Raw genomic sequence first — 15,213 nt, 5'->3', positions numbered from 1 at the left:
AACACACAGACACTATATGTCCTTTTTTCTTACAGTTGTTGCAAGTCACCCAGCACTTAGGGTACGCAGCCCTGTCATCTTACACGAAACAGTATGGGCAAGATAAGAACGCTGCTGCTGCTATGGTGGCTGTTGTTGTTTGGTGTATCGCTGTACAGTGTGGCATGGAGGCTGCATTTTGTACTGATGCCACATCATCCCCCCCCCCCCCCCCCCCCCCCCCCCCCCCAAGAACTAAAGTTGATGACTGACGACCAGAAACAGGAGCCACTACTGTGTTGTCACACAAAGCCTGAATCTGATCCCCAGCAGCACAAGATACCTCGAAAGATTGGGCAATACTCAACACCTCAACCAAAGATGGATTCTTGCATTGCAGTGCACACTTAAATACCTCCTTGTCCGAAGCTAGGTGAATGATTGTGTTATGTTGTTATTGTGGTCTTCAGTCCAGAGACTGGTTTGATGCAGCTCTCCATGCTACTCTATCCTGTGCAAGCTTCTTCACCTCCAAGTACCTACTGCAACCTACATCCTTCTGAATCTGTTTAGTGTATTCATCTCTTGGTCTCCCTCTACGATTTTTACCCTCCACACTGACCTCCAATACTAAATTGGTGACCCCTTGATGCCTCAGAACATGTCCTACCAACCAATCCCTTCTTCTAGTCAAGTTGTGCCACAAACTCCTCTTCTCCCCAATTCTATTCAATACCTCCTCATTAGTTATGTGATCTACCCATCTAATCTTCAGCATTCTTCTGTAGCACCACATTTTGAAAGCTTCTATTCTCTTCTTGTCCAAACTATTCATCATCCACGTTTCACTTCCGTAGATGTCTACACTCCATACCAATTTCAGAAACTACTTCCTGACACTTAAATCTATATTCGTTGTTAACAAATTTCTCTTCTTGAGAAATGCTTTCCTTGCTATTGCCATCTACATTTTATATCCTCTCTACTTCGACCATCATCAGTTATTTTGCTCCCCAAATAGCAAAATTCATTTACTACTTTAAGCCTCTCATTTCCTAATTTAATTCCCTTAGCATCACCCAATTTAATTCGACTACATTCCATTATCCTCATTTTGCTTCTGTTGATGTTCATCTTATATCCTTTTAACACACTGTCCATTCCGTTCAGCTCTTCCAGGTCCTTTGCTGTCTCTGACAGAATTACAATGTCATTGGCGAACTTCAAAGTTTTTATTTCTTCTCCATGGATTTTAATTCCTAATCGGAATTTTTCTTTTGTTTCCTTTACTGCGTGCTCAATATACAGATTGAATAACATTGGGGATAGGCTACAACCCTGTCTCACTCCCTTCCCAACCACTGCTTCCCTTTCATGACACACACCACCCCCCCCCCCCCCTCCCCAACTCTTATAACTGCCATCTGTTTTCTGTACAAATTGTAAATAGCCTTTCGCTCCCTGTATTTTACCCCTGCCACCTTCAGAATTTGAATGTGAGTATTCCAGTCAACATTGTCAAAAGCTTTCTCTAAGTGTTATGGACAATAAAATCAACATGGGAATCATGATGAACATCGGTAGCAAACTGACATTTGTGACTGAGGCCACAGAGTTTGGGTGCCCAAGCCTTGTCGGTCTGGTGGGGCTGTTTATGACAATGATAAAACTCGACATATGTGTCATTGACATTTGTGCATTTATGGTGATCATTGGACCACAACTTATATGTTACGTTGAATAAAAGTGACTCCGGTTCCTGGAATGGTGCTAACTGAGACATCAACTGACAAATCCGAGAGGAATTCCAAGAAAGGAACATAGCCTTACACATGTTTTCATCAGTGACACGAAAAACAAAAAAGTGTACATGAGGACTGATGGAACAACCAAATAGACTGAGTATATGGAAGTAAACACCACATTCATCACCAGCCGTGTCGTAACGCTAGACACAAACAGCGTTGTGGCCACAAACAACAAAAGTTTGTTCATCCACATTCAAGTAAATAAGAAACATAGAAATTATAAAGAATGTAGTAACTAGTCGCGAAACATAATTTATTTATCTTGTTGCAACTCGATTTCGACTGATATCAGTCATCATCGGTGTATTTTTTAACTGATACATGCTATAAGTAAAAGTATTGTCTTGGCAGATTTTTATCATGATAGAAAAGTACTTTTACTTATGACATGTATCCGTTAAAAAATACACCGATGATGACTGATATCAGTCGAAATCGATTTGCAACAATATAAATAAATTATGTTTCCATGACGGGTTGCTACATTCTTTATAATTTTACATTCCACAGTCGCTGCACAGAAAGGGAACCTTATGGAGCCCAACATTAAAAAAATAGAAATCTTATCATAAGCAGTAGAACTCAATCTGAGGGTGGGTGCCTGTCACACTGTCCTTATATAGAGGATAGCTCCAATAGACAGCGCAGCGGGTGACATTCAGTGTGCACAAGTCGTGGACAGACTCTGGTGCTGGCCTATGCAGATACCATTTGTGGAGTACTTGAGTGTAGAGCGCCTGTGGCCTGGTACCACAATGCATATCCAGGAATAATGTACAGGGTTGTAGCAATGGTCACATTTCAGTGTTTTTGACAGTTATCAGTAGAATGGTGACAGCATTTTAGTGAAATGGTGATATTGAAACACAAGATTCTGCATTCACAAAAGCTGATAAGTGGGAACCAAGGGAACCAGTACGTAGAACATCTGCTGGCCTTATACTAGTATAACCATGATACCAGTTGTAGTGTCACTGGTGCTAAGTACTAAGGAGTACCCCGGGAAAGTGTGATAAAACGGAAGGGAAGACAACATTCGTTTCTCAGAGCACTATTGAGAGAATTTAGAGGACCTTCATTTGAAGCCGACTGTAGAACGATAAGATAAGAGATATTATGGCTCTAACAGAGACATATTTGCCCTGTTTGCGAGTGTAACTGGGAGGGAAATAAGCAGTAGTAGTAGTAGTAGTGGTTGTGAGGCAACGAGCGAATTGTGGTGCCCTGAAAATATTCTAAGTTCGGAGTTGGCAGGCCGCCCAGCAGGTCGACCCCATGGTGCTGGACTAGAGGGGTAATCCCAGCGCATGGTCCAGCGACTGCATGGCTGGGAATTCCATGGTGACGCTGTGTTGATGAAGGAGACATCCCGGGAGTGCCAAAGATGGTGGACTTTGTGAAACCGTAATGGCAGACATTTCACAGTTCGTATAGAAATTAATAATAGCCAGATGAATCATGATACCTCAAAAAGAAACATGTACATCACCATTATTTGCATGATGATTCTGATGGTGTAATCGGATTTTCAATATCTTTATTAGTTTAAAGTTTAGTATCTGACGATAAATTATACAAGTAACACCCAGCAACAAATTTCCAAAATCTAAATGGTTCATCCGATTTTGTCGATTGACGTGTCTTTAGAAAGCTGTTAGTGTAAAACCTAAATTGGTATAAATTACAGGCATTTAACTGGAATAGTACATGAGTTATTGGAGGTCAAAGTGGCCGATTACTATCAATTACGTCGGGTCATAAGTACTCCACAGTTACACGAAAAAACGGTAGTAGCATGCTTATAAATATATTTCCTTGTTTATATCTGATAGGTACTATTCAAGAAGAAATTGGTCAATTATTTACTGTGTTTTAGGAAAAACAGAGACATTAGGCTACTGGCTTACTACTGTTCTATTCCTTTGATATATGTTTATTTGATTTATTTATGTATTTAATAATGTGTGTTAGAGTGTGTTTGTGGTCCAGCCATAGGAATATTTATTTAATTTCAAGTTATTTAAATGTAAATCCAGTATTTCAAATGTGTTTCATTATGTTTGTGAGTGTGTTTTGGCTAGGAGACATGACGGGTGCACTATTGCCAATCACAGTGCTCGTTACTAAGGGAGACGATTACCAAAGTGAATGGAGGTGGAGTTGTGAATGGTACGGCATGAGGGACAGTTGCACAGGACACGGAGAGTTCTGGACAGTTGCGGGAAAGACTTGGAGAGTGGAGCGGTTTGCGTGTATTCGTGGGAAACAGAAATATTGTGTAGTGCCAACAAGTGCACTTGTGAGACTTTTGTGGCTTCTGCAGTGAAGATGTAGTATACATTTGGAAGTGAATATCTCGCAAGCTATGTTGTTGTTCATAACTAATTAAGTGAGGTAGGAATCTATTGTCTCCCTGTTATTCAACTTATATTTTATTTAATTGCTGGACCATCGACATCAGTAAGTGTTTTGCAGTAATAAACGGCATTGTAAAAGGTACTGCTGCTATCGTACTCATAATGTAAAGTCGTTAAGTTAATTCTATGCAGATTTTATTTAATTGCAATCTTTCATTTATAAATTACTATGTTGCATATAAATTCGCAATTGCTGAGTGCTAGGAACCTTCAGCCATTCGATTCATGTGCCTATTCATATTGTATACTGTAGACTCAGCAGTATTTGGCTTGTAATGCGGCAAATACATATCCCAGCCTCTAGACAACGAAACGAGCCAAAACTTTTGATATTTCAACTCTGAGTCTGTGGATACGTAGTTGAGGGCCTCAACTCCGCACTTCAGTATTATTTTGAAAGCCCACATGGTGGTGGTTGTGATGGTGCTAATAGTAGTAGTACAAGGTACCCTCCACCATGCATCGTACAGTGGGTTGTGGTATATGTTTGTAGGTGTAGATGTGGATACATACAGTAGTTATAGCTGAGTACCATATGGAACTGGACCTTTTTGAAATTAAAATGGGGCTGCAAACGCAGGGCAGAAACATTTCCTATTATGACAAAGAATGAGCACAAGTAATACTACAGCTGGAACAACAGCTACATAAGGAAGACATCAGACACTGACTGAGGAGTACATAACTGAAAGCTTGTGAATGTATAACCACTTGATTTAGCTGAAAGTCTGAGAAGACCTCATGTTTAATAGACTTTGTATCCTGCTTCCTGGTGTTACCAAAAAATTGTAAAAGCTGTTGATATTTCTAATAGTTTAATTTACATATATTGCAAAAAAGGCTACAAAGTTTCCCAAGCATTGATCAGTAATATCATGAGGTTATAAATTGCATCTATATAAATAAAGTTGGAACTGGTTGCTGTGTTATTGACAGGGATAGTTTGAAACTTCTATCTATGTGTAACATCATGTTGTACCTAATACATTATTTAGCTATTTGTATGACTGTAAGTGCGGCTCAGTGACTAAGAGTTAAATGGTCAGATGATAAATCTGAAGGTTTGGGGTTCAATGCTTGGTCATTCACAGGACTTCTCTACCACTTATTACCTCTGGCAGTGATTTTTATATGTTAAAAATATCAAGTTGCACCATGATTTGGATTCCACATTAAACTCCATGATCTCTGTAACTGTCTGAGTAAGTCTATTGCATTGCTATGCGTGGTAATGCACTGTGGTGTTCATAGGAACCTTCAAGTTGCATAGGAACCTTCAAGTTGAGGGCCGTCTTAGTTCAGACTCAGCACAGTAGCTATTTATTTAACACATCACATAAAGGTAAATTCTAGTAGCTGCAAAAATTGTAGGCTAAACCATTTTGAGAAAGTTAAGCAAAAGTTCTAGCACAATATGAAAACAAATGTATGAATTCCATATTTTATTATTTCAGCCAAGACGAGTAGCAGCAATTACTATCTCTCTAAGAGTTGCTCAGGAAATGAACACAAAGCAAGGTGAAATTGTTGGTTACACAGTACGATTTGAAGATGTTACTTCAGAGAACACTAAACTCAAGTACCTAACTGATGGTATGCTGCTCAGAGAAGCTATCTCAGGTATGCAGGAGTCACTTCTAGTTCATTTGATTCATAAATTGTTCATTGGCATGTAAATTAATCACATTAGTTACCTAATTAACAAACTATTTCATATCACTTTTGTTGGTATTCATGATAAATTTTGGATATTTCAAATATTTTTGGGACTTGTGCATTTATTTTGTACATTATGTTTCTTCATCCTCAGTGCTTTTTTCTGTGATTTGAAATATTTTACTGCCTTGTGTTGCAAGGATTTACTTTGTTGTAGATTTTGTCAGTAAAGAAAACCATTTTTGATACAGATTTTTTTAGCATTATTTCAAAGGTTTCATTCAGAAATGGCAAAGACCATGTTTATAAATAGTAGAACTGCCATTAATATGTAAGTACTATTCAACATCAAAGGTTCTTTATATGTTAGTTAACCTTACTTGTTTCAAAATATAATGTAAAGAGAAGGTAAAATGAACTAGTGTGTAAATTGACACACAACCCTGTCTGTGGGCTCCCTGTCTGCTGCTGAGTGAGGTGATGCTGTACTTGAGACACTGGACATGCATTCAAGAGGAATGTGGTTCAAATTCTCACCATCCGTCCAGACTTAGATTTTCTCTGAGTTCTTTATTGTTAAAGGTAAATGCTGTTGTGGTTGCAACAGATAGACCATGGATGTTTTATCTTACCTTGGATCAATCTTGAGCTTTACTTGCTCTATGATGATATCATTGTCACTGGAACATTTAAACATTTATTTCCTTCAGTTTTTTACTATGGTTGCAACATTAAGTTTCTGTCAAACTTATTTTTGCTTTGAAACCAACAGCTGCTGTCTGTTAATTGAATGCTCCAATGACTTGTCTACATTCTTGGCCCTCTTAGGTGCATTCTTGTTCCATAACCCATAGACACCATTTGTATCACTATTGATCTGCCTCCTTTTCAGACATGATTTCACATTTGTGTCTGCGGAGTACGTAAGATTGGAATGACTGTTTTAAATTCTCTTGGTTTTTGAACCACTTCCTATAAGTTAAAATTCTCTACCTTTAAACAGCTGTCATTGTCATCATCTTGGGGTATTCAAACTACTGACTGCCAGTAATGGTAAAGTATCCTCCTTGTGTGCACGAAGCAATAAAATGGAGACTCTTCCAGAGATGGGTCAGTTTTACACGTGTGAGAAGAGTCTAGCAGTATGTGACATAATCAGTTCACAGGAGAAAGAGGGTAATGTCATTCAGTATGCAAGGCTGGTGCTATATTCAAAATTGGCATTTTCATCCCCTAACTCTCTAGATTCGGTCTTTGTTTCTGTTTGGTGCCGAAAGCCCATACTGGGGAAACACAATGGACAAAGTTGTAACCCAGCAGTACGCACCTGGCATTGCCTCACAGTGAAAGGGCATTGTTACAATTGGTGAATCACATAAGTGGTGTTCATCCCCGCATCAGATTTGCAATTGAGAGCGAGAGAGATGGCACAGTACCTATCATAGATGTGCTAGTACAATAGAGGACAAACTATTCTTTCTGTTGTTCAGCGTATAGGAAGCCAATTCACACTGAGTGATACCTGGACACAAAAAGTTTTCATCATCTTGTCCAGAAGTGAGCTGTCTTCAAAACATAAACACATAGGACTTGAACAGTTTCTGACAATAACTATTTGCTGTCTGTACTCAAGCAGCTGAGTTTTTTTTTAAGGACAACACCTGCAGCAGAAATGATATCCCAGACCCTTTCAAGTGCAAGTTTTGAAGGACACTTTGTGACAGCAGAAGAGGCCGGACCAACAGCATAATGTGGCAGATAGAACACATTCTCCTGAGAAATGAATTGAGATTATTGTTCTGTCCCCATAGTATGTTATGCCGTATGAAGGATAACATATGTCCAGATATGTACAGAATTCATTGTGAATATTTCAGCACTTACATGGGAGCAACCATTTGAACTGTTGCTGAGTGCTGTATATTAAAAAAAAAAAAAAAAAAAAAAAAAAAAGTCAACAAGATGGACATGACAGAGCATTGCCTACAGAGTAACCATGAAATAAAGTTGTAATAAAAAATCAGAATATTTAGCTTATGATAACTTACCTAGATTCAGTTGTAATAAAGACAGCTGAAATTTCTTTACATAATTTATCACATTATTTCAGTAGAAACCAGGGTTACTTTTTTAGTACCATACATGTGTGCTTTGGACACCAAGTAAAAACAAAGTTCAGTGCTAGAAAGTTATGCAGATTCAAGAATGACAATCATAAGGATGGCACTGGATTCTCCAGCTCTATTATCCTTTGGTAGAAACTTTACTCTGCAGCTTTGTATGTATCAGGCAACAACTAGTTTAAACTACTGCAGATGATGGCAGCGACAGTTGACAAAAGCTCATGAATTGTATTTTGGTTAATATGGCTTAAAAACTAGAAAATTTTTTTGCAGTCACCTTTCATTGGCTATCTGATTGTTAGGCCAAGGTCTTGTCCTCATCATTTTTATGAGTTTCATTTTGAATGGTAAATTTTTATCATTTCTGATGGCCTATGTTTCAAATAAATGTGGAGTAAAAAAAGGGGAGAGCAGCCCCTTGTGCTGACCTCTTAATTGATCATGTAATGGTAATGTTTAAGTTGTCCCGTATTTGGGTCAAGTTCACTGCGAACATCTCATGTTCGTAGGTCTGTTCCTGATCATTTTGGAATACTGTGGTGTTTAATATAAAATATCAGTTATACTTTTTAAGTAGAGCCTTTCTAGTTTGTGTGATCATTCTCAAGTCTCAGACTCATCATAACGTCTTTGTTCAAATTAAGCCCACAAATAATCATGATGAGAGGTATATATTCAGTCTTAATTAACCTCTACCACACTGCATGGAAGTTTTGAGTGAATCCAACTATATGTGCTTTTAGAACTATTCATTCAAGCATGTTTGAAAAGACGCCTTTCCAACTACCCTCCCTGTTATAACGCAGCTAGATTAAAATCTGTTGATCAACGTTGTTGTTTAATCCCTTAACATAAAACCCAGAGTTATCTTGTTTTTGTTATTTTGACAGAAAATCCCGAGTATATTGGGGCAGAAGAAGAGACCTTTAAAAAAGCAAAACCCTGCCTACATCCGTTTCAGCACTGATAGTTATGTGTTCGGCTGCTAGAGAGCATCTGGTACTACATTTGTAGCCTGGTTGTCATGTCTTGGTTAAGGTGGTTGCTACTGGATATCATCTTTACTGTGTATAGCTTTGGATACATGACAACAAAATATGCACTTTCAGACTCGCTCCTATATTGTTGTTTAGGCAGTTCTTTCAAAAATGGATTGCCATAATGACATTGAATTTAGCAGCAGCTCAGAAAGTGAAGAAGAGTGTGATGTTACCTCATTAGAGACTGAAAGGGACAACAGTTTGTCAATTGAATGACAACGGCTTGCCAGTGGTACGAGATAAATACATCCACTGTGCTCCAGCCAACTCCTCCAAGGTTTATGTTCACAGGAAACCATTGTGAAATACATATGTAGGCTTCATAGCTAAACAAAATCTAAAAAATGACGTAGGTCCCAGGATATTCTGGTCAAAGTCCATTGCACAAGTATACTTGAGATTTTATTATTGTTGATTTCCAAAATTCTGTAACTCATTATTTTGAGCTTTAAAAGCCATATTTATATGATTATAAGTAATGTCATTCAGTATAGGATGTTTTTCATTAATAGAAGAAATATTATTTTTGGGACATAATTTGAAATAAAAATTATGAAGTTAATGTGTTAAATTTGTTAATATGTACAGTATCCATGATCTTTTCTCACATTCCATTAGTTGATTGTCATTTGTTCACACATTATTCATTAAATGTTTGTCAGACGATGTGATATCCCCAAATGATCAACCCTGTTATGTGATTTGTGCCCATGTAAGCAGCCTATTGGAAAAGTAGCTGTGTGCATCCATCTGTTCCAGTACCATTATGAAGAAAATGTACAGAAATAATTGAAGATCACTCATAGAAAATTAAATGTTTATTGATAAAATGGCTTTCAAAGCAGTTTAGTATTTTACATTGAGCTGAACATAATGAAACTTTCTGTAAAGATTGAATAGTGCAATTCAAACAATTTGTGTTTACAGCAGACAGTATCCTGATGCAGACCACATTTTGCAAATAATGGCAGATAGTTGAATGCTTGTTTCACTAGCCACATCATCATCCACCACCTAGCACCATTAATTCACAGCTAAAAGATGTGGTTGTACTTGAGTATCACCAATCACTCTTAGTAAAATCTTTCTCTTGTTTTATCTCCCCTACTTTCTCCTTTGCTCTTCTCACTTAAACAAGCTCCTGTGGTACCAATGAGTTCATCTGGGCACATGCAGGAGGAGCAGTGTGCAGCAGACTATGAAATGGAGTTGTGTATTGGAAGTGGAAGTTTGAGTAGATGAAGATGAAGACTGCATGTGAGTGGGAAATTAATGAAAATGGGGGGGGGGGGGGGGCTAGTAGACATTGAAGCCAAGGGGATTACATGATCAAAGAGATGCTTGCATGGATTTTGAAGCAACCATTGGAATTGAGCGTGTTGTGTTCAGAAATGTGTTCCTCTATTGGGTGGTCAATTCCGTGTTCTGCTGTTGGGTGGTCAGCTCTGCTTGTGGCTGCAGTTAGATGGTGGCCAGGAGCATTATCGTGGTGCAAAAACTAGTCTCACACCTGCCACAGATTGAGGTTTTTCTTAAAAAAGAGAGAGAGAGAGAGAGAGAACTTTTTTTATACAAGCTGTTACTCGGTCATATCATAATCTCCAAATATGTTGTTGTTGTCTTCAGTCCTGAGACTGGTTTGATGCAGCTCTCCATGCTACTCTATTCTGTGCAAGCTCCTTCATCTCCCAGTACTTACTGCAACCTACATCCTTCTGAATCTGCTTAGTGTATTCATCTCTTGGTCTCCCTCTACGATTTTTACCCTCCATGCTGCCCTCCAATGCTAAATTTGTGATCCCTTGATGCCTCAGAACATGTCCTACCAACCAGTCCCTTCTTCTTGTCAAGTTGTGCCACAAACTCCTCTTCTCCCCAACTCTATTCAATACCTCCTCATTAGTTATGTGATCTACCCATCTAATCTTCAGCATTCTTCTGTAACACCACATTTCGATAGCTTCTATTCTCTTCTTGTCCAAACTATTTATCATCCATGTTTCACTTCCATACATGACTACACTCCATACAAATACTTTCAGAAACGACTTCGTGACACTTAAATCTATACTCGATGTTAACAAATTTCTCTTCTTGAGAAACGGTTTCCTTGCCATTGCCAGTCTATATTTTATATCCTCTCTACTTCGACCATCATCAGTTATTTTGCTCCCCAAATAGCAAAACTCCTTTACTACTTTATGTGTCTCATTTCCTAATCTAATTCCCTCAGCATCACCCGACTTAATTCAGCTACATTCCATTATCCTCGTTTTGCTTTTGTTGATGTTCATCTTATATCTTCCTTTCAAGAAACTGTCCATTCCGTTCAACAGCTCTTCCAAGTCCTTTGCTGTCTCTGACAGAATTACAATGTCATCGGCGAACCTCAAAGTTTTTATTTCTTCTCCATGGACTTTAATACCTACTCCGAATTTTTCTTTTGTTTCCTTTACTGCTTGCTCAATATACAGATTGAATAACATCGGGGACAGGCTACAACCCTGTCTCACTCCCTTCCCAACCGCTGCTTCCCTTTCATGTCCCTCGACTCTTATAACTGCCATCTGGTTTCTGTACAAATTGTAAATAGCCTTTCGCTCCCTGTATTTTACCCCTGCTACCTTTAGAATTTCAAAGAGAGTATTCCAGTCAACATTGTCAAAAGATTTCTCTAAGTCTACAAATTCTAGAAATGTAGGTTTGCCTTTCCGTAATCTATTTTCTAAGATAAGTCGTAGGTTCAGTATTGCCTCCAAATGTAAAACTTGTTTAACGGTCTAACCTGGATGTATTTTGTGGTCAGGGCCATAGCTCTATGACTTATCACCAGTAATGATCTGTTTGGGGAAACTTTGAGCTGTTCTTTCAAAGCACAACATACTGTATTTACTTGATTGTAAGACAAGGCTTTTTCCCAAATGCAATATTTGAAAAGTTTGAGGTTGTCTTGTATTTGCAGATTAAACTATTGCTGCTGAGGTTAACATTTTTATGTTGTTTAATAGAGTATGTAGGGGTTGTCTTACAGATGAAGCTTTGTATATTGAGGTTATGTGCAGATTTATTTTGAAGGGCAGGGCTTGGTAAACAATACTCATGTTTGAACAGTTTCAAGATTTCCCAATGCACAAAAGCGCCCAATACAGTATCAACATTTGACTCATGCTGTGCTAGTGCAAGAGATATGCAAGAAACTATGAAATAGCCATTCAATTTGACTTCTTTTTTTAAACAAGGAGGAAATAGCACTAAATTCTATCATCTTACAAACTCTTGTTGTATTTGAACAGGTTCGCAATAAAATTTCTTATACATGGATGGGTACTGTGTACAAACATTAATGTTGCTTTTTAAGTAAAAGTAACATTCAAAATTGGAAATGTCTTTCAGAAAACATTACTTGATTCTCAACCAGACCAGTATTTTATTTGATTATTAGAGACAGTAATGATCTATTTAATGGGTTGCAAATGAGAAATTGTATGGAATACAAGATGAAAACGTTAACAGTACCATCTTCTAATCAGTTTTAGAATGTGTAACAAGAAGAAAAATTAATCCTAAATGAAATATCTAATGAACAAAATAAGTCATATTAAACTGTTTGTAATTGTTGTCATGAGAATAAATTACAGTGGCAAGACCTGTCATGGAGATAGATGTTAGTAGATTGTGGGGTGAACAAAAGTTCAAGAACTGGCTGAATTGTGACTGCAGTCTCTTGTTTATGAATTAGTTGCTGTTGTACATATGACCTGCACCCCAGAAAATATTGCAGTCTGTGTTTCACTGTTGGTCAAGCACAGCACTACACAAGGGTTGGAGGGGGACAGTGATACCAACTTGACTGAGAATAGATGACTGTGAGGATGGGAGCAGTGAGTGGGCAGCAAATTTTGTGATGTTGCTAACCATGATAATCTATACCACCTACTTTGGCTTTGTAGGTGCATTACCAATTTGTTATCAGAATTGTGAAACGACTTCAAAGTTGGAAAAATACCCACAATTGTATTCATTTCTACAAGAGATGGTGAAAGTCTACGAGGGGCCAGCGGTGTACTGATGTGTTTCACACAGCAATGTTGTTGACATTCAACATGACATATGTTGGAAACAAAAAGGGGGTGTGTCAGCTGATGCTTCTATGCAGCCGGTGAGAGAGTGGTGGGCAGACGATGTGTTTGGAAGCAAGAGATATTGAAGCATTCTCACATCAGTGTTGAAGCAAAATCTGATATGTATTCGGATAAAAGCAGATGCATTCTCAGGTCCCATGGTAACCACAACCACCGTTATTGCAGGAAGATATAAATTTCACAGCTGTGCTATTAGGATGAAGATTATTCAAAATAGTGATACCACAGACGACAGGATTCGTAAGTGAAAAATCTAGAAAAGGAAATGGTCTGCAAATTAATGTAGACCATTTCTTTTCATTTAATTTAATTTTTCCTTGTGTTATCAAAATGTAGACAACCAATAAATGGCATAAATATAGAATATTCTCACCACAAGAACACACTGATAACAATGAGCATAACACTTTATTTCTTCAAGTATTTGATATAAAAAAACATTTGCCGCAGAGTGGCTGCCCTATTAGTCCTAGTCACATTGGCTGAAGTAAACATCGGGTTGCACCCGAGGCTGGCTGGGCCTACTCTATAAGCCGTCAGCCGGCTGGTAGAATACAATACAGAGAGGCCGCACATGCATCCGAGAGTGTGTGTGTGTGGGGGGGGGGGGGGGGGGGGCTACTGGTGATGGCATCTTGCGACTTCTGTGGTACACCGTACAGCTGCTTGCCCGTATTGTGGCTTTAGAATTTTACATGGGCACTAAAGCCTCCCCCCTTTGGGAGTAGAGCATTGTTGATTCCTTGGGCCAGGAATGGATGAAAGTGATGTGGAAATGGTGCCCGTGTCCATGAAGGTCTCGGAGGTGTGAGGGGGAGAGCAACTCCCGGTCAGCGGAGACCTCGGAATATGAATGAAAGTGGCCAGCGTGGAGAGCACCCCAACGCCCTTCTGTGGGAAAGTGAGATGACAGGACTGGCGATGGGCAGCCCAAGCAAGGATCCATTGCGATGTCCAGTGGTGGTGAGGAAGGTGGAGGCAATTCCACTGCGGGTTGAGACCAGGAAGGAGACATCAAACTGGAGAGGGGTATGTCCACCACATGAAGGGGCACTGGAGCAGTTGCTGGTTACTGCGATGTTGAAGCCTCATCAGGTGGCTCGGACACAGGCAGGAACTCTGGCCTATAGGAGACATTGAATGACCGGGACACTGCAGCGAAAGTGGTGGTAGGAGGGCTGGGTGACCACCCGGACTTTGAATTGATTTTGATGATGGTACTGGACCTTCCAGTGTCTTGTCCTGAGAGTGTAGACAGGTTGACCATTCTGGTGCACAATGGTTGCTGGTAACCAGTGGGGCACTAACCAAAATCACACCCCAGACTGCCGTCCCTGGCAGAAAGCCACAGTACAGTGGAACATGACGGCAAGTGAGAACCCAGGTAGAGGAGATGGAGCCATGTCCACAGCTGGCACCCACGGAGAAGCTTGGCAGAATTATGGGAACCAGTAGGACTTATCCGGTAGGGCATGAGAAAAAGGAACAGTAATGCCTCCTCAGTGGAAAAGACCTGCAAATGCTTTTTCATGTTGACCTTAAAGGTGCGAACCGTGCACTGACGGTGGAAGTGAGAGGAGCGAACATGGGCGAATGCCCAATCACACATAGAAATCATAAAATTTGTGGGATGGGAACTGAGGCCCTTTGTCTGAAATGGGAGTAACCAGGAGGCCTCCCACAGAAAAAAAAATTTTTTGGAAGAGTGCGGTTAACAACCTCGGTCATGGCTAAAGTGTCAGTGACTGTCAGCCAAAACATATTTAGAAATGATCCCACAAAATCCACATGGATGTGTTCCCAGGGCTAGGTCGCTGGAGGTCATGGGGAAAACGAAGCCTTGGGAACTGCCTGCTGACTAGCACACAGGGGACACACAGCCACCAAATGCTCCAGCTCCTGCTCAATGCTGGGCCAGTACACATGTCTGCCAGACCAAGGCTTTGGTGTGGGAAACACCCCAGTGATCCCATGCAACAGCTGTAAGACCTCCAGTTGCAAACTCCCGGGAATGGCCACCCTAGGAGCTGCATTGTCTGTTTAGAGGA

The 15,213-nt window shown here is 39.6% G+C and overlaps 1 protein-coding gene across 2 annotated transcripts in view; it reads left to right on the top strand.

The window, feature by feature from the left end:
* LOC126162196 (ATP-dependent RNA helicase DHX33) overlaps positions 1 to 15,213 on the top strand; it is a 135,088-nt gene that overhangs the window by 53,384 nt on the left and 66,491 nt on the right. For both annotated transcript variants that reach the window (XM_049918525.1, XM_049918526.1), the window contains one exon: positions 5,659 to 5,824. In XM_049918525.1, the coding sequence (XP_049774482.1) occupies positions 5,659 to 5,824 (166 nt within the window). The remainder of the gene's footprint in view (positions 1 to 5,658; positions 5,825 to 15,213) is intronic.

This window comes from Schistocerca cancellata, chromosome 2 (assembly GCF_023864275.1).
Source record: "Schistocerca cancellata isolate TAMUIC-IGC-003103 chromosome 2, iqSchCanc2.1, whole genome shotgun sequence".
NCBI lineage: Eukaryota > Metazoa > Arthropoda > Insecta > Orthoptera > Acrididae > Schistocerca > Schistocerca cancellata.
The sequence above is the reverse complement of the archived record's forward strand: the minus strand, read 5'-3'. Positions and strand labels throughout refer to the sequence as shown.